General features: G+C 50.1%; 2 protein-coding genes across 15 annotated transcripts in view; one reads left to right on the top strand and one right to left on the bottom strand.

The window, feature by feature from the left end:
* The window catches only part of SPIRE2 (spire type actin nucleation factor 2), a 34,083-nt gene extending 23,295 nt beyond the window's left edge, over positions 1-10,788 (bottom strand). For 3 of the 6 annotated variants that reach the window (XM_043898324.1, XM_043898327.1, XM_043898328.1), the window contains exon 1: positions 3,290-3,674. In XM_043898324.1, coding sequence (XP_043754259.1) covers positions 3,290-3,560 — 271 coding nt within the window. In that variant the 5' untranslated portion in view covers positions 3,561-3,674. Of the gene's footprint in view, positions 1-635; positions 659-3,289; positions 3,675-9,592 lie in introns of those variants that run through there. The other 3 variants (XM_043898326.1, XM_043898323.1, XM_043898325.1) reach the window with 3 other exon arrangements.
* A 101-nt stretch (positions 10,789-10,889) lies between these two features.
* FANCA (FA complementation group A) overlaps positions 10,890-19,896 on the top strand; it is a 38,690-nt gene continuing 29,683 nt past the window's right edge. For 7 of the 9 annotated variants that reach the window (XR_006340475.1, XR_006340476.1, XR_006340477.1 and 4 more), the window contains exons 1-7: positions 10,890-11,000; positions 11,647-11,756; positions 12,117-12,210; positions 13,784-13,926; positions 14,032-14,127; positions 15,555-15,628; positions 19,572-19,684. Coding sequence is in view for 5 of the 9 variants with exons in the window: in XM_043898319.1 (XP_043754254.1) it covers positions 10,922-11,000; positions 11,647-11,756; positions 12,117-12,210; positions 13,784-13,926; positions 14,032-14,127; positions 15,555-15,628; positions 19,572-19,684 (709 nt within the window). In the remaining 4 variants the exon portion in view is untranslated. Of the gene's footprint in view, positions 11,001-11,646; positions 11,757-12,116; positions 12,211-13,783; positions 13,927-14,009; positions 14,128-15,554; positions 15,629-19,571; positions 19,685-19,896 lie in introns of those variants that run through there. The other 2 variants (XM_043898321.1, XM_043898322.1) reach the window with 2 other exon arrangements.

Raw genomic sequence — 19,896 nt, 5'->3', positions numbered from 1 at the left:
CAGCCCCACTTACACACATGGTGCCAGCAGCACAGAAAAACAGCAGCAGTGGCAGCGACAGCACCACGTGTCCACATGTCTATGTGTCCATGCGTGTGTACATGTGTCTGCTGCGTGCACAGATCCTTGGGCCCAGCGTGGACATGGGCCTCACACTAACATTCCCTCATTAGTCCTCCCCTGTCCCCTGGCACGTGCCACTCTCACCCCAGTATATGGGGGAGGAAAGGGGGCCCCTAAACTTCACCCTAACTCCAGCTGCTGAGCTGGAGGTAAAGAGGTGAAGAACGGAGGTCATGACACAGGACCACCAAGGAGGTAGACTGGAAAGGTCTTGCCTCCAGATAGCGGTGGGCGGCAACAGGTGGCCGGTGTCTGGGGGGTGGCAGCGGGGCCGCAGAACTACAGGCAGAAAAGGAGGGAGGGCTGCAGATGCAATGTGACCTGGTGGACAGGTCACATGAGGCACCCGGGCGTGAAGAACGGGTCTTGTGAAAATTTTAGCATCAAAACTGACAAAAAAACAAACAAACATGGAAAAGTAGGGCAGTGTGTGGATTCATATAAGAACAGAGAAGGCTGGAGGTGAAAGGAGGCACAGCCCTGTGGAAACCCTGCATCCACCCTCCGCCTGCCTGGGGCTTTCAGGGTGGAGAGCCTGTGCGAAGAGAAAAGTATGTCCGTTTCCCCTGCAGATGTCCGCTGGGCGGGCAGGTCTCAAGTGAGGATGCAGCCAAGCATCACTTTGGGAGCAGTCAGTGTTCTGCGGGGCCTGTCCTGGAGGCATCAGGTGGACAAATGCCGCTGAAACTGACCACGACCACACTGCATGGAAGGAAAGAGCTTTGTCTCAGGGAATGGTCAGCGCATGTGCTACCTGATGTTCTTGCCTTAATTAAACAAAAACCAAAACCTTTGCCTATCAGGAAGTTTTAATAATAGCCTCCTAAAAATAACTTCACTTAACATGTTTTTTTCCATTTTTCCCACTTGAAGAAAGGGGGCTTCCAAGCAGTTATGAAGAAGTTGAGATCAGAAAGTTTACTCAAGTTGGCTTTCCCCAAGTAACAGAGTGGGAAGTATTCCAGCTCATGTCCTAATATTGTTCATCCTCCCCAAGTAAAGTTTAATTTGGTTGTTGAATTTTTTTTTCTTTTGGCTCAAACCTGTGTCCCCTGCAATGAAATCCTGGAGTCTCAACCACTGGACTGCTGGGGAAGTACTTGGTTGTTGCTTTCTTTACCATTACCTTAAACACTGACTTAATGCCTAGCTTTACCAAAACTTCATGAGGGGGGATGGGAACTGAGGGCCCATGTGACCTTTTTCTTGATGGCTATTACAGCACACTTCTTTCAGAGAATTCACTAAGCATCCAAGTCCCAGAGAAATGCTGGGTTAGCTACCTACAGGAGACAGTCCACCGAAAGTTTCAGCTGATTGATGAAAGCTTGACAAGGACAGAAGAGAAAGTTCATGGTAGTCTATTTTTCAATCTTTAAAGAGGCAGCAAGTCACAAACCTCATCCACCTTTACGAGACATGCTTATTGACAGAAACCAAAGATTGTATCTAATGGAAAATGAAATTGGGCTCCTGTGTCACAGGCTAGGACCTCCCAGTACAGGTCAGTGCTTCTGGGTCTGTAGGGACCAGGAAGAAGGGGCTGAAGAGGGGGTGGGCTGAAGAGGTGGACAGGTCCCGAAGACCACCACCCCAGAGGATGGCCATCGTGGTCCATGTGGACAATACTGACTCCTCTACAACCTCCTCTAACCACCTGGTGGGACTGGCAGCAGAAACTTAACTACTCTCCGCCTCAGTTCCCCACCTTTTAAATCAGAGGGTCAGACCATGCAGGCCCTTACAGTCCTGTTCTGCAGTGGCAGAAGCCAGTCCCTGGGTTATGTTGTTTGTCTCCAGGGATGAGCAGGGGCACAGGGAAGGTCTTTTAAGGAGGAAATACAGTCGTGAGAGAAAAGCTCTTTGTGAACATACAGACTCCAGGGCCCACAGGTCAGACGAGCCACCTGTGAGGAAGGTGTACACAGGCACTGAGAGCATCTGTGCTGAATCCAGATCCTAACCCTTCCCGTGTGACAGGGAAGCCTGAGCCTCAGACTACCTGCGTGCATAATGGAAACAGTACCATTTGAATCCAGTTCTTATTATTTTCTCCTGTCAAATATATTAGAGCTTTTTGTGCAAATAGAGCAACTCTCAAGTGTCATCCAACTGCAGTGTTAAGGAGGTGGGAACAGGACACACAGATGAGATGGGAGCTTGTGGAAGAATCCTGACGGTCCCAGGAGGGGCAAGCCCTCAGCAGACTGCCCGGTTATCAAAGGAACTGTCCTTCTGGCTGGCTTTGGCCTGGCCCATCGCATGGATTTCTGCAAACCCACCTCTCCAGCACACACAGCCGGGGGTGCACTTCCCCAAGGATATCCCTTTTAGGGGTAGTATCATCATATGCTCGGCACTGGCACTCTGGTTCTCCAGGGAAGAAAACTTTTTTCTTAGGCTAAAAATCACTTAAACTCATCCTTCTCCGAAGATTTCAAATATCTTTCAAGGGCTTCATTGTTGAATATTGCTCATGGTTAAAAGAGTCGAACACTAAGCAAGGTGTTCCCCAAATCTTACATTTTCCTTTCTCAAATCGGCAGACCCACAAAAAAGAGTCCAAGGAAAACACGTTTCCTTTCTTGCCTAAATACCAGTCCAACACCGATCCACACCACCAGTCACTGGGTGGGACCGACTCCCAGAGCAGAAGGAAGCAGACGGGGTGGGGAGAGCGGGCAGGAGAGGCAGAGTCCGGTCTCCCTGCGGAACGTCCTCGCCCAAGGAGCCAAAGCCCCTCTCCTCTCCAGCCAGCACTGGCCCTGATGGTAAGATAGGTTCCAGGTGTGTGTGTCAGGGTGGGGGGAGGGGGTCCAGGAAAGAGAGAGTGACTTTCATGTCAGCGAGAGGGAGCGAGGACAAGCAGGGCCGAGGGGCAGAGGTCCGAGCTCCAGCGGAGAGTTGGTGGGTTCCCAACCCAGAAAAGGGAGAGGGGGAGGGCCTTCCAGTCCGGTAGAGAGAAGCCGGAGGAGGGCCCCCAGTGCGACAGAGGGGGCGCGGAAGTGGGAGAGGTCGGCGGGTTCCGCGAAGAGAAGGCGCGGCAAAGGGGGAGCCGGGTCCGAGGCCAGGTCCGGCAGAGGGAGGGACGGAGGGTCGCAGCCCCTCCACGCCACGGGCGCCGCCCCCCGCCCCCCGCCCCCCGCGCCTCGGTCCCCGGCCTCACCCGCCGCTCCGGACTCCCGCCGCGCGCTGACCGAGCCGTCCCTGCGCAGGAGGATGTCCGCCGTGTCCCGGATGCGCCGCCGGCCGCCCGGCGCGCCCCGCAGCCCGCGGCAGCACTGGAAGCACACGGCCCACGCCTGCTCCTCGTTGATGGGCTGCTCGTACGCCTTCAGCACTTCCTCCAGGGACAGCTCCCACGGCTCGGAGCGCCCCGCGCCCCCGGCCCGCTCGCCCGCGGCCGCGTCGCCGCTGGAGCTGCCGGCCCGGGCCATGGCCGCCCCATCATCGCCGCCTGCGCGCCCGGCCGGTTTCCATAACAGCCGCGCCGGGGCCGGCGCGCCCGCGAAGCGCGGGGGGCGGATCCCGCGCCGCCGGCCGCTGCTTTGTCATCGCCCGGCCCCGCCCAGCTCGAGCGGCCGCAGGTGAAGCCGCGGAGGGGAGGAGGGCAGGGGAGGGCGGAGGGGAGGAGGGCGGAGAGGGGGAGGGAAGGGCGTCCAGCGGAGGTGGTGGGCAGGCGGGAGAGGGCGCGGAGCTGGGCCTGAGGCGGGGATGGACAGGCCGGGATCGGGGAGACGCGGTCCTCCCCGCCCGGCCCGCGAACCCACACCAGGCTCTCACTCGCGTGTCAGGCCAACATCCCGCCCAAGCCTCATCGCGGTGACTGCGGGGGAGCCGGAGGCCAGTGACTCCCGGAGGGGCAGGCGGTGCTGCAGAGCCAGCTGGCCAAGTTACCTCGGGAGTCACCACTCCGTGAGGAGAGCCAGGAAGACCCGCGGTAGGAAGCACTTGTGTCCCTTTTCCAGGGGGTAGACACGCGCCAGTGTTGACAGCTCTGGCGTCTGCGTGGAACACGGTGCAGCGCTCTCGTCCGTGGCCGGGGGCACCGGCTCAAAGGCGCCCCCGCGGGCTCTTCCGCCCTGGTTGCACTGGGTCAGACTGACATGGCCAAAATTCACTGGGAGGTGAGGCAAGAAAGGCGACGGTCCCCATCCTGGGCAGCACATGGCCTACAGATTCCTGAATTTCTCCATGCTGGCGATTCTCTCATGTCTGTAGTGTAACTTGGGACTGGAAAGTTCCTGGGAATTCTCAACAGCTGAAGACAGAAATCACAACAGAGTTGCAATGTCACCTCATTGAAGACTTGGGGTATGCGGAGGCGGCCCCCCAGGACCCTACTCCCAGATAACCCCATCTGGCATTTTCATTTTCCAAAAAAAGGAGTTTGTACAGATGAATCAATCATACAAGTTTGTGCGTCCAATAGCTGGGCACTTTCACAGCTTTCCTGGTTCTGGGCGCTTATGCAGGCCGAGTGCCACCACTGTGAAGGTGGAGCCCGGGGGCTCCAAGAACTGCAAGCACTTGGACTCCAGTTCATCTTCCTGCCTAGGGACTTCCCTGCTGGGCTGGTGGTTAAGAGTCCACTTTGCAATGCAGGGGACACAGGTTTGATCCCTGGTCAGGGAACTAAGATTCCACATGCAGAACAATGAAGCCTGCACACTACTTGAGTCCCTGTGCTGCAAGGAAAGATCCTGCATGACAGCTAAGACCCGATCTTCTGTCTAATCTTCACCCACCGGAACCCCCACCCATGGTTGTCAGTACAGGTCAAGGAGAACCTCCAGGTGTGTCTTACCCCAGTGGGGAGTTTCCAGACAGTGGAGAGGTAAGGCCCAGACTCACAGGACACAGAGCTGTCCTCCCCCACGTGGCTGTTCCCCATACCCCCACACAAGGGGTGATTTCAGGCTCTGTGCAGGTAAAGTCTTCCATTCAGACCACCACCAACTCACTGGAAGTTATGGTCACTGCTCCTACCTTAGGCAGAGCCACCCCCTGCCTCCTGCTGGCAGGAGCCTCTCACAAGGGGCACCCTCGCCCCAGGGCAGAAAGTGGCAAGGACTCTAACTGGAAGGTGCTTGGGTTGTAGCAAAAGTACCTTTCTGGGTACTTCTTCAAAGGGCCACAATTTCCCTAACTGAGGGTATTGTTTGATGAGCACAGGACTTGGTTAAGGACCTAGTTGTTCACTGGGGGAAAAAAAAGCACACCATGAGAGCTGTGAGTTAAATTTATCTGGAGTATAACGAGGACTACAACCCAGGAGGCGGCATCAGACAGCTGTACAGAACTGCCCCTAAGAAGCAGGGGAAGGTCAGTATGTACATGATTTTAGTGAAGGGAGATGTGCGGTCAGGCACACATTTTGCTTGGTGCTAGTCACAAGCAGATGTCACAGTGCTTTTAGTGCTTTTCTAGACACGAGGACATATAATTGGGCTCATAAAATCTTCTGAAAATAACTACCTGAAGATCTGTTAAGCCAATTTGTACATGGCATAGTGATGACTCATGTCTACCTGATCCAGGGGCCCTGCAATCACCCGTGTAAGGTACAAGACCATTTCTGATCTGTCATTATTTTTTGAGGGACCCCTGTGCACTTTAGCCAGTAAGATTTACAACACTGGGGTTTTATTAAAAAAAAAAAAATTTAAGTTAGGTTCTACTTCCATATCTCAATATCTGAAGGTTTGTCCCTCTAGCCATAGCAAATTATGAAATAGAAGCATCAGTCAGCTCTTGAAATGCTCCTAGAAACCATTTTGTTTTTTTCCTGTCAGGTTACTTTTCTCACATCTCCCAAAAAAGTCCCAAATGAGCTCTAGAAACGGACGCAGACAAGCAGCAGCAGCCTGCGGGTGGTGGCAGTGACAGGGGTGTCGGGTGTACCCTGGGAGTGCAAGTGCGGCTTCTAAGTAAAAGGCAATGAAGTGACTCCACCAGACCAAAACTGATCAACCAGATGCAGTGGGTTCTGATCTGGTTGGTGGGCACACACAGTGGTTACAAGTCAGAGTCAAGGTGATCACTTCCTTCCTGGGTGGAGCGCCAAGCCCTGCCCATACTTTAATAAAAACTCATGTGGGTAACTGCACATTGAGGGAGGGCAGACAATGCCTGGTTAAGATGGGAATGGGGTTCATCCCAGTAGATAGTGGCTTTCAAGTCAAAACGTGGAGCTCTTTGTCCACCAGTAACACTACACAGAACTGAGTTGAAGAAATGTTAGTTCTTTCATAACCTGAAGTTGCCCCTTGGATTTTAGAAATGAAAATTTAGTGTATTTCCAGCTGCTCAGAGTCTCAACAAGAAACAGAAACTGATGAGTCAGTCATGAAACCAACCGGGAAAGCATTGGATCCAAGTCATTTCTACAATGATGGAATCAGCAATAGCCCACTCCTGAAGCCGTGTCCTTCACCCTTCATGTCTAGTACATGAGGAAGGCTGTCAGTCACCATGGGCTGTGCTTGGGGTCAGAATGAAACCTTTAGTGCAGTGACTAGCCCACCAGTACTTAGACTAGCAAACACACTCCCCAGATATTCATCTTATAGTGTAGGCTGTTCATTGACACATATTTGCTGAGCCCTAGGTGTTCATGTCTTAAGACGTGAAGACCAGTTTGAAAAACCTGACCAGGTCCCCCTAAAAATCCCCCAGGTCCTCAGGGGCAAACAGCCACAGGGAAACATTGTCACTGCAGGTGGGAAACGGACTGATGGCTACATAACCCCACTGGTTATGTTTGCTTTTCCCACGCTCTGTGTCTGATGCTCTAAAGGAGTTACAGATAGTGTCCGTGCCAGGGCAGAGCAATCAGAGGGGTGGGTTGCTCATGACTGCCACTGGCCAGAGGTTAAAATATCCAGGAATTATACCTGTGAGCATTTTAGCAGAATAGAAACTAAAGGATCCTGGTTTGGCCCCCGGACGCCAAAAAGTCAGAGCCAGAAGTCCAGGTGCCTTGTGGAATACACGTACGTGACTCCAGGAGGATAGTGTAGGGTTCCAGGGTGCCACACTGAGAGCATGCTGAGAGTTCAGAGACAAAGGTCAGAGTGAGTCAGGCATATAAGCAACTAGGTTAAATGTCAGACAACGTGAGATGAAAGGCCAGTTAACTCCCCTAGACACAGGTAGAGCCACTTCACCTGTTGTGAGGGAAGCAGAGACTCTCAGCTTGCACCGAATTCCACTTCAGCCTGAAAAACAGGTCGGCTTCTCCCAGGGGATCTGTGCACACTGGACACTGTGAGCAACAAGGCCCCTGAATGCCTTCTCTGTCACCATCCTTGCAGACAGGCAGGGCTCAGGGGTCTGGGAGGAAAAGCTGAAACTCGAGAGGCTGTGGTTTGTGCTTTAGGTTTATTCTGGGATAATGATAAAGGCCATGAATCCCCAGGGGTGCTGGATTCAGCTAGGCTGTGCTTGATCTCTAAAAGGAGCCAACACAGCTCCGGGGGAAGGGCACTGGGGCTGGGCATGGCTGCAGATTTCTAGGCTGGTACTAGCAGGAAGTGGGGACCCAGAGCTAAACCAAGGTGATGAGAGGAAATCCCACAAGACTACGATGGAGGGGAGGCAGACAGGGCTGTTCTGCCCAGGGGACAAGGAAGGGGCGCTTACGGAGGTGCTTTCTCTGGATTCCTGATCAGTAGCTGAGAAAATACTCAAGAACACTGTTTGCTTCCCACTGGTGACACTGGCAGTCATTTGCAAAATTTGGGGTTTCTTTATGTTGTGAAAATTAACAGAAACCTCATTTAAAGTGGAATCAGGTGACTTCCTTGGTGATACAGTGGATAAGAATCTGCCTGCCAATGCAGGGGACACAGGTTTGATTCCTAGTCTGGGAAGATTCCACATGGCGAGGAGCAACTAAAGCCCATGCACCTCAACTACTGAGTCCGCGGGCCTAGGGCCTGCGCACCACAGCTAGAGAAGCCACCACAATGAGAAGCCCAAGCTCTGCAAAGATGAGTAGCCCCCACTTGTCACAACTAGAGAAAGTCCGCTCGCAGCAACAAAGACCCACAACAACCAAAAATTAAATAAATAAATAAATAATTTTAAAAAATAAATAAAATGCACTCAGGGACTTCCTTGGTAGTTCAGTGGCTGAGACCTCACACTACCAATGCAGGGGGTCTGAATTCAATCCCTGCTCTGGGAACTAAGATCCCACATGCCTTGGGGCAACTAAGCCTTTGTACAACTACTGAAGTCTGCAAGCTCTAGAACCTGCGAGCCACAATTACTTGGCGAGCCTGTGCTCTGCAACAAAAGAAGCCACTGCAATGAGAAGCCCAAGCACTGCAACTACAGAAAGCCTTTGCACAGCAATGAGGACCCAAGGTAGCCAAAAAGGAAGGAAGAAGGAAAAAAACGACTAAATTTAAAGGAAAATAGCCCCTAAATAATGTAGACTATCAGCGGACAATGGGAAGGCACAGGCTCCAACGATGTTTTGGAAATGCTTGGTTACAGCCCCTTCCCCACAGGTCCATCCAGCACAGGGGACACATGGGTCACAACAGTGGCACGTTTGACATGCTTCAAATGACTGGGTATCTGCTCTCCACTTTCTCTGGAGCAGGTGGGTGAGGACTGCCACAATGGGCAGTGACGGGCAGCGCTGGTGTGTGTGTGAGGGGTGTGTGTACATGTGTGTATTGAGGCTCCTACAACCTACTTCCCTGGCAGCCCCACACAGGGTCTGTCATCTTGAATCTGACACACTCACACTTGAACTCTGGGCCTGTCCTGTTACTGTCTCTCAACCATCCTCCCAGTGTTGCCACCTCTCAGCTGATGTATGTGGGTAGGTATGTGATGTGTGTATATGATGTATGTGTGTGTGATGTATACACGTATGCATATGGCATCTCAATGTATGCATGCATATGATGTGCTTGTGTGTACAAAACATGTGTATACATATGATACACGAGTATATGGTATGAGGTATGTGAATATGACATCTGTGTATGGTGTACATGAATATGTGTGTTATACATACATGTGCATATGGTGTGTCAATGCATGCATGCATATGACGTTTGTGTGTATGATATACATGTACATATATGATGTACAAGTATATGGTATGATGTATGTGAATATGATGTGCATGTGTGTGATGTTTGTGTGTATAATGTATGTGTATCTCCACATTCCCACTGGCTCAGGTTAGAAAACTCTGCTCTTCCTCCTCACCTCGGGGATCAACCTTTGAAGCAGGAATCTATCTCATCACTTCTCTTCACCTCAAGGCCACCACTGTGGTCAAGCCCCTGTTCCACTGCCGAATGATGGCCTGAGTCCATCTTGCCCGCCTCTGTGCCCTGCCTTTGTCTCCCCAGTCTCTTTTCAACCAGCTGCATAACTTGGGACATGCACCTGCCAGGGTTCTGCTCACTGGGCCTGGAGGCAAGGTCTTCTCAGTACTTACAAGGCCACGTGGGTGCTCCCCTCCTCAGCTGTGTGCTTAGCACCTGATCATGTGCCTGTGGCAGTTCTGGTGTCAGCCAGCCTTGTCCCGTTTACAGGTCACTGGCAGCTGGATGGCCTAATTTGCAGGTTCTGGCAGTGGGCAGGCAGCTGGCCAGGGACTGTTGGCTGAGAGGCTGCCTCTCCTCCATGTGTCTGGTCCTTGGTGGGCTGGCTCAGGATGTTCTTTTGAGGGTCGCTGGGAGGGTTCCCTCTCAGCATGAGCTCCTTTCAAACTCCTGTTTGCATCATGTCACTCGCATGTCATCACCAGCCCAAATGGAAGGGACAGAGACAGAGGGGGAGGACTCCTGGCCACATTTTGCAACCCACAAGGCCCGCCTCCCTCGGACCCTTGTTTACTCAAGTTCAACAGCCCCCATGACGGGGCGGGGGCGGCAGCAGGAGTGGTGCAAGGCGGTCACAGCCTGCACACACATTCCAGCCACCTGGAAAAGGTTCAGCGGGTGGCAGTCAGCGCTGTCTGAGGGCATCTGTCACCCCGTCTTCACGGCCGAGGAAACTACGTTCCCTGAAAACCTGGACACAGAGACTGGGGTGCACGTCAGTGTCTGCGCCCAGTCCAGGCACATACCCATTGAATCCCTGTAAATTCCTAAGTGGGTTGAATATTGGGAGCATCTTTCTCTCTAACAAGACTTTCCGGGACACGAGCTGGTCACCATGGTTACAAGCCCGGATTTCCAGTCCTCCTCCCCACATCCTCCTGAGAGGGGCGGGGTGTGGGGTGGGCTGAAAATGGACTTCACGTGGGAGACCCCTGCTGTGCGACCCCGGCGTGCGCGGCCTCGCGGTGACACTTCGCTTAAGTCTGGGGAAAAGGAGGGAGGGGCAGCCTCAGTACCGCCGCAGGCTCCGCGGGGTCCCGCGCGCAGATTCGTTCTCCTCGGTTCCCTACAGGCGGCGTGGTTCTGGCGTCTCCGGAACTTGGGGTTGTCGGTTGTTTCCTCACGCACAGCTCTGGTCACCGCGACAGGAATAACGCAAAAGGGATGGCACAGTCTTCTCCCGGTGGTGCCGTCTGACAGGGCCGCTAACCTCCGCCTTCAGTCGGACCTAAATAAATGCCACAGACACTGCTGACGGCGGTCTCCCGCCACCTGCAAGATGGCCGCTTCAGCCACGGACGAGATGGCCGCCGAGTCTCCGCCCCCGAGGTGGGTGTGGCATGGCAGCTGCCAGCCAATGGGCGCTCGGGTCTGTCCGCAGCCAATGAGAGGGCAGCGCGGGCAGAACCCCTAGAGCCCTGGCCCCGCGCTGTGTTCGCAACATGTCAGCCCCCGGGGCCCGGGTCGCCGCCTCGGATCAGGGGCCTGGGGTCCGCAGGAGAGCGTGGGCCGAGCTGCTGGGTAGGTGGGCGCGGGCCCCAAGACTCCTTCCCCCCGAACCTCCTTCTGCCCATCCTCGTTCCCCTTCATCGTGATCCCGGAGCCCTGATCCCTCCACGCTCACCCGAGCCTCCCATTCTGGCAGCCCTCTGTCCACTCTGTCCCACGTGCGGTCACGAGGGGCAATTGCAGAAGGGAGAGACGTAAGATTCACCTCCCCCACCCCCCAGTAGCCTGGATGACAGTAATTGTTCAGCTCCGCTCAACCCGAGTCACCTTAACATCTTTGAAAGGATCAATCCCAAGAAACTAGCTTTGGTACATCTTAACCAGCTAAACTAGACTTTGCTCAGATTTCATAAATTTTCCCCGTAAAGTCCTCTTTCTGTCTAGGCTCCCACGTGTCAGTTACTCCCTTCTCCTTGGCCCCTGCGTGGGTGACAGTTCCTGGGTCTTCCTGACCTGGGGGTTTGAAGGAGTGTCCCTCTGTTGGGTGTGTCTGATATGTCCTAGGGTTAGATTAAGTTTGTGCAGGTTTTTGGCAGGAGTCCCATGGACATAACGTTCCAGGGTGCTTCACCTCCAGGGGTACAGCGTGTCACAGTGTTTCCTTGTCTGAGTGTTTAAGGAGTGCTGTACTTTTTGTGAAACTGATTTTCTTCCCTAGAGGGAAGGGTCGAGAGGCAGAAACTGAGTCTGGAAGGGGAGCAGAAGGTGAGAGAGTCAGCCGTGCGCCTCCTGAGAAGCCATCTAAACCTGAGTGAGCTCATTCTGGAGGTGAGAGGCAGTTGGCTTCACCTTTGTAAGCACATTTGGGTTGCAGGTTTTCAAACCTCTCAAAGGCATCACCTTTATGAAGAGATACCTGGCAAGACTCGTGAGTATCTGGGAGGAGCACCCACTAAATGCTGTCCAGGTGAGAAAAGTAATCAGGAGCATTTATCTATTTGGAGGTAGAACAGTTCAGAGAGGAGTCTGGTAATTCTCAAAGGTTTCAGTAAGTTTCACCTTAAAAAAATTTTTTTTTCACCTCAGATTATTTGGGAATCGCACAGTAGGCAAGCACCGCGTACACTTTGGTTGTCTTCAGGACACGGCTTGAATTTTAAAGTGGAGTTCTTGGTGTTTGGTTTCTAGGTAGAAGGTCCTCCCTGTGACCAGCTGTGTCTCCGCCAGTTGATTGATTGTGATGGTCCTGACGCCCACACTGACCTTTCTAGTTCATTGATAGGTGAGTTATAGATTTGTTTTCTTAATATATTGCGATATGGCAGAGCTGTATGTAAAGTGACTTTGATGTGCTTCTAACAGGCAGATGTGTTTAAATACCCCCAGATAATGGTTTTCTACTTATATGTGTGGTCACCAACAACGAGTTTCTGTGACTTGCTTGGGGCTTGTTTTGAGGCTCTTGTTTAAAAACAGCGACTGTGCATCGGGCTCAGAGCAGTAGGAACCTAAGTGACCCTTGGGAAGATGGGACAAAAATATGGTCCTCGTTTCTGGAAGTGGCGGGACCAGGCCGTGCTGGGTAAGGAAGTGCAGAAGGCAGCTGGAGATGAAGGCTGCCCCAGGCCATTGCTGGGAAGCCAGTGTTGCAGGCAAACAAGTCCCACAGATTTTTTCATTTCCTGGTGCATAAAAATGTTACATTTACGTGACACTGTAATCTACTAAGTGTGCAACAACATTATGTCTAAAAGAACAGTGTGCATACCTGAATTAGAAAATACTCTATTGCTAAAATTTTAAAAAGACTTTATGGCTAAAAATGTTAACCATCGTCTAAGCCCTCAGAGAGTCGTGATCTCTGTTATTGGTAGAGAGTTTCCCTCACTGTTGAGGCCGCTGACTGATCAGGGCAGAAGTTGCTGAAGGCTGGGGTGGTTGTGGCCATTTCTTAAGACAAGATAACAGTGAAGTCCACTGTGTCTTCCTTTCATAGACTGTCTCTCTCTGTGGCCTGCAATGCTGGCCACAGTAGAACTTTCAAAGTTGGAGTCAGTCTTTTCAGATCCTGCCACTGCTTTATCAGCTAAGTTTCTGTAATAGTCTAAATCCTTCGTTGTCATCTGAGCAGTCTTCTCGGCATATTCCCAAGGACTATATTCAATCTTAAAAAACCACTTTCTTGGCTCAGAAACAAGAAGCAGCTCCTCATCCTTCAAACTTTATCATGAGGTTGCAGCAAATCAGTCACATCTTCAGGCTCCACTTCTTTTTTCAGTTTCTGTAATTTATTACAGACCCAGCACAGTCAAAAATTAAATTAAAAGAAAGAGAATCCATCTGCCAGGCGCCCTGTTTGTGTCACCCATATTGTCCAAATATGTGTGTATGGGTATGCAGTCCTGGGCTTCAGGGGCCCCAGACCATCGTGAGATGCTTCAACCAGACTGACATTGCCTTACTTTTATATGTTGTGTCCCCCAGGTCTCTTCTCCCCTTCAAAAGGCAGTTTTCTATAGTGCTAGAGCTTAAGAGACAGAGAAGGCAATGGCACCCCTCTCCAGTACTCTTGCCTGGAAAATCCCATGGACGGAGGAGCCTGGTAGGCTGCAGTCCATGGGGTCGTGAAGAGTCGGACACGACTGAGCGACTTTACTTTCATTTTTCACTTTTATGCATTGGAGAAGGAAATGGCAACCCACTCCAGTGTTCTTGCCTGGAGAATCCCAGGGATAGGGTCGGACACGACTGAAGTGACTTAGCATAGCATAGCAGAGCTTAAGAGAAGGCATTTAACCAGCCTCCTTCAGTAGTAGATTTTGTTGGGTATCTCTATATTTTGTCCTGTCTTTAAGGCTCTGCTTTGCGGGATCAAGCCACACAGCTGGGCATCCCAGCGGCTGTCCTGTCCAGCCAGGTGGTGGCATCTGGCCTCATGCGGATCTGTGAGGCAGACACGAGGCCCCCTCCCAAGGTGCTGCTGACACCAGAGCAGAGGGTAAGATCCAGTGCGAGTGAGGGGACTGTGCTTGTTGCTGTTTGGCTGTCTGGGAAAACTGAACGTATAATATGCTTTCTTAGAAAGGATTTAATCTCTTTTCAGAAGAAACTGTCGTCCTTGTTGGAGATCGCTCAGAACTTATTAGCACAGAGCATGTTCTCCCGTCTCTACTTCTGTCAAGAATTATGGAAAGCACAGGTAAAGTTGAGATTGAAACTCTGATTCCAGGATTTTCAAGCAGTATCCGGTTCATTTTGGTGGAGCCAATAGAATCCCTAGGTTTTGTTAGGAATTTCCAGCAAGTGTCTTATTAATCACAGAGACTGGAGTGGAAAGCTTTCAGCAAGTGTCTCTGTGAATGGGGAAGAAGGACCCTCAATTACCGTATTTATCAGTATTCTCCCATCATTAGTCATATTTATTAGAATAGACTGTACACAGAAACATCATGTTGTGCCTTCTTAGGTATAACTATGATGAACAATTTCCCAGGGTAGTAAACTAGAAAAATGTAATTTAAACTTATTTTTATTGGCCAGACTGTGCAGCTTGTGGGATCTTAGTTCCTGGAGCAGGGATTGAACCCAGGCCAAGGCTGTGATAGGGCCGAGTCCTAACCACTGGACCATCAGGGAATTCCCTTATCTGTTGTTTTTTGAAAAGTTATAAATTTAGTAGGCCTACAGGTTTTTAAACAGACTTTTTTACTGGAGTATAGTTGATTGACAGGACTTCCCAGGTGGTGCAGTGGTAAAGAATCCACTGCCGACATAGGAGACACAGGTTCAATCCCTGGGTTGAGAAGAACCCCTGAAGAAGGAAATGGCAACCCACTCCAGTATTCTTGCCTGGGAAATCCCACGGACAGAGGAGCCTGGTGGGCTACAGTCCATGGGGTTGGAAAGAGTCAGAGACAACTGAGTGACAGAACAGACACACAGTTGATTTACAGTTGAAAGTTATTGCTTAGTTACTAAACGGGACCTGTTATATAGCAAAGAAGAAACCCTTAAGTGGTGGTGATGCAGCCATGGTTTTATCCAGCGTTTATCTAGAGTTCAAGTGATTGTCAGGCTTTACTATGGTCCCAGCACCTGCTGATAACGAGCTCAGTGCATGTGGGTTGTGATGGTCCGGGTGTTTGCAGGCAGCAGAGAAGAGTGGGCAGGGTGTCTGATTGGGTGGTTAGGAAAGGCTTCCAGGAAGAAGCTTATTGGGGATGGGGCCTGAGTCAGAATTCCTGGGTGAAGAGAAGGGTGCAGTGGGTGTGGGGGCCCGAGTCAGACTGGGGCACCATGTCCAAGGGGGTGGGGTGTGTCAGGGCTACCCCCAGAGGGCCTTTGTCCTGAAAGTGGAGAGAAACCACTGAAGGGTCCTGGAAAGGAGAAATTGGTGTGACCAGCTACACTGTGGGGTCTTGTGTTGGCCACAGTGGAGAAAGGCCTAGAGGTGGGTTAAGCTGGAGCCTGGGCCTGTACGCAGGATCGTGGTGGGGATGGGGGTTCAGGTGGTCATGTGAATGTTGGAGGCTTGTTTTCAGGAAAGCGTGTCGTTAGGCATAAAGGTTGAATGTCTTGGAAGAAAATGTGTGGGTGAAGGACTCATGGTTCTGTCACATTCTTCAGAATTCTTTGCTGCTTGAAGCTGTGTGGCGTCTTCATGTTCAGAATGTTGTAAGCATCCCAGAGCTGCTGGAAAGGTAAACCAGTGATTATTTAGCATTAAAATAAGCTAAAATTAAAACTTTATGTAACATAAAGTTAAGTTAATATTACATGATTTAATTTTTGTAATCTAGTCTAATATGACTCATGTATACGTGAAACCAAAAATCACCCAGAGAAGCAGTTGCTTTATTATTTAAAGAGAACATTGTTATAATTGAAATCTTCATCATGCACAGACTTGGTAATTTTTTTTTTATGAGATACATAATGTGATAAAATATTTTCAGGTTAATATGACTGGTAAAATGTGTGCAACTGTTACTTCCCGAAATGCCACCAAGAGTCAGAAAGGGGGTTTTACAAAAGGAACAACCCTATATAGTTAGGAGAGACACGGGGAGGAGGGGCAGGATGTGGAGGGGCTGAAGGAGAGGTGGTCCAGGTGGAGCCAGTTGGACCTGCACACTGCCTGCCTCCCGTCCAGATGTGAGAAGCATCAGGAGCCTTAGTGGTTAGCCGTCCCTGCTCAAGGCAGCCTTCTGGTCAACAGAAGGCTGGAGGTTTAAGTGTTTGTTCTCTGGTCAGAAGAAACACAGTGTCTAGTCTGGGGGACTGTCATACTCGGTGGTAAATGCCATATTGAAGCCAGTGGTTTCATGACGTGTGGGTCACATCCAGAAGTTACGCAAGTTTGGTTAGTTTGACTACATGAAAACCATTATCTCCTAGCATACACTCCTAATGTCAGAGTGCCAAATATATGAAGCAAAACTTGACAGTAATGAAGGGAGAGATGGACCTTGAACCATAATAATTGGAGCCTTCAGTAATGGGTCGATCCACTGGCCAGACTGGTGATGACCAGCCGACGTACCTGACACCTGCAGCACGTCCCACCCAGTGGTAGCAGCACACTGGCTCTCAAGTGTGGAACCGTCTGCAGGAGGGGCCACATGGGTCAGGCCCTAAAAAGGGTGGAATCCATACAAGCGTGTTTTCAAATCACAGAGGTGCTGAATAGAATCCACAGAAGACAGTTTGGGAAATCCACAGTGGGAAGTAGGCCACACGCTCTTAAGTAATCATTGGCTTGGTGAAAAAAATCACAAGGGAAACTAGAAAACAGCATAACAAAGGAAATGGGAATAAATACCAACATATATTGGGTGCCACTGAAGTAGTGCTTAGAGGGAAATTTATAGCTGCACAAACCTATATTAGAAGAATGATCTGAAGTCAGTGACTTAAAGTTTGGCCTTAAGTAACTAGAGAGAGAAAACCAAACCAAACCCAGAGCAAGCAGGAGGAAGGAAATAATAACCATTAGAGCAGAAGTCAATGAAATGAGAAACATAATAGAGAGAATCAATGAGGAAGTCTTTGAAAATGTTAGCAAAATTGATAAGCCTTAGACTTACCCAGAAAAGAAGACACAGCCGGCCAAAATCAAGATGAAGATTACTACTGCTGACCATACAGAAATTAAAAGCACTGTAAGGTAATACTGTGAACAGTGTTATGCCAGTAAATTAGAAAACAGATGAAATGGATGCATTTCCAGTAAGATACAAAAGATTGCACTAAATAGACCTGTAACAGGAGAGGAAACCGAGTCACTGTTAAATAAAACAGAGGTTTCCCACAAGGAAACCCTCAGGCCCTGGCTCCTCTTGAGAATTCTGCCAGGCATTTAAAGAGGAAATGCAGTGTCCCTTCATAAATTCTCCCAGAAAATAAATAAGATGGGATACTCGCCACCTTACTGCACGAGGCCAGTAGTACCCTGACAGGAAAGCTGGACAGAGAGACCACAGGACAAGAAACTACTGACCAGCATCTCTCATGAATATAGATGCAGAAACTCAGCAAAATAGTTACAGACTGGATCCAGCAACCAAAAAAGGTCTAAACATCATAATAATGGAGATTTTCCCCCAAAATGCAAGGTTGGTTTAACATCTGAATGTTAATTAACATATATATTAATGGCATAAAAGACAATAGTGATCATCTTAATAGAAGCAGAAAGCAGTTGACAAAATCTGATACTATTTCATGATAAACACTCAGCAAGCTGGGAGTAGAGGGAACATGTCAACCTGATAAAGGTCATCTGAGAAAAACCCACAGCTCACATCATACTGAGACAGCAGACTGTACCATCAGGAACCTTCTTAACATTTCTGTTCAATATCACAGACTTTCTGGCCAGGAAATTAGGCAAGGGGGATAAAAAGGCGTCCAGATTGGAATGGAAGAACTGGAACTGTCTGCAGATGACATCATCTTGCATATAGAAAATCCTCAGAAACCCACACCAAAAGTTCTGGAGTGAATAAATGAATTCTGTGTGGTCGCAGGGTACCAGACCAATACACAAACACCCTTTCGTTTTTATACGATAACAACACACAACCTGAAGGTGAAACTAAGACATAGTTTCATTTAATAGTGCATCGAAAAGAAAAAGTTAAAGAACAAGGCTAGTGCACTGAAAGCTATAAACATGCTAAAAGAAACTAAGACCTAAATAGATGCTCCAGGCTTCTGGATCAGACATATTATTATCAGGATGGCACTGCTCACCAACATGACCTGTGCACCCAGTACGGGTCCCTCAGGTCTCAGCTGCTTTGCTCACAGACTTTGACAAGCTTGTCCCAGTGCTGATATGGAAATACAAGGGACCCTGAATAGCCAAAAATTGTTCAGAAGGAGGGGAAAACCTGAAGGATCACATCTACTGTATTGATTGCTTGAGTTCTTGCTTGTTTGCCTCCCATGCGGCCTGTGGGATTCCCCAACCGGGGTCAAATCCGTGCCCCCTGCAGTGGAAGCACATAATCCTAGCTACTGGTCCACCAGGGAAGTTCCCATACATCCTATTTTCAGAACTTTTAGTACAAAACAGTCATTATCTAGATAGCGGGGTCCTGGTATAACAGTTGACATAGAGAAAAACTGAAGGATTGAGTGTCCAGACGTAAACTCATACATTTATGGTCAGTTGTTTTTGACAGCGGTACCAAGACCATTTAATGGGGGGAAAATGGTCTTTTCAGCAGTGGTGCTTGGACCGCTGGATATCTACATGTAGAAGGATGGAGTTGAACCCCTACCTCCACTACAGATAGCAGTTAACTCTGTGCATCTGAGACCTGAACTTAAGGACTAAAACCATAAACCTCCTGGAAGAAGATTTAAGGGTAAATCTTCATGAGCTTGGACCAAGCAGGGGTTTCTCAGATGTGACACCTAAAGTTCATGCAACCATCAGGACGATGAAAAGAGTGCACAGGAAACTGTTTACAAGTCAGATAATTCCTCTACTCCAACAATAAGAAGAGGAATAATCCAGTTAAAAAGCAGATGAAGGATTTCAATAGACATTTCTCTGAAGAAAATCATACAGGGACTTCCCTGGTGGTCCAGTGGCTAAGACTCTGCACTCCTCAGGCAGGGGGCCCAGGTTCAGTCCCTGGTCAGGGAACTAGATTCCATATGCCACAACTAAGAGGTTGCAGGCTACAACTAAGACCTACTACAGCCAAATAAATAAAAATAAATTTAAAAAAGATCCACCAATAGCCAAGCACGTGAAAAGATGCTCACCATCATTAGTCACCAGGGAAATACAAACCTAGCAAATGAGAGTTGCCGACCCACTGCAATGCCCCCGAACCAGCATTGCTCTGCCAGATACTCCCTTGTTGGTTTCTAGAGCCCAAGCCCATTATTACTACTCTCATTACTTTATTACTACTCTCATTACTGTTACTAAGATATTTTTTTTCCCCCCAACATTAGTAAGCCACTCCAGGTAAATACACTATGTGGAAAAAGTGGTGATTTTTTCTTGGATGCCCCACAGTGCTGGGGGCAGGAGGCTGAGCAGTGCCGGCTTGCTGCCTGTGGCCTCAGCTCCCTGGTGGAGTGAGTGTGACCGACAACGGGATGCTGTGCTTGCACCCTCAGCCACGCCGACACCCAGGCTGTGGTGGTCTGGCTCTGCAAGGACCTGGGCCTGCTGTGTGAGCAGATAGAGGTGCCCTGTCAGCACGCTGAGGTCGCCAGGGCTGTGCTTGCCGGTGAGTGCATGGCGCAGGCGGGTGCTTCCCTTGGCGATGGTCAGGGAAGCACAGCGGGCTGCACTTGGGGTGTGGAGATCCGACAGAAGTCAGCTCAGTCACACCTGGTCTCCAGGGTGTGCGCTGACCTTGAACTGTGTGAAAACTGGGCCGGCAGCCTCTTGGCCTGTTGGGTGGGCCGGCTGCTGTATTGAGGACGGGCACATGGTGAC

Source organism: Cervus elaphus, chromosome 4 (genome assembly GCF_910594005.1).
Source record: "Cervus elaphus chromosome 4, mCerEla1.1, whole genome shotgun sequence".
Classification (NCBI taxonomy): domain Eukaryota; kingdom Metazoa; phylum Chordata; class Mammalia; order Artiodactyla; family Cervidae; genus Cervus; species Cervus elaphus.
This window is presented reverse-complemented; position numbering and strand designations above follow the sequence as displayed.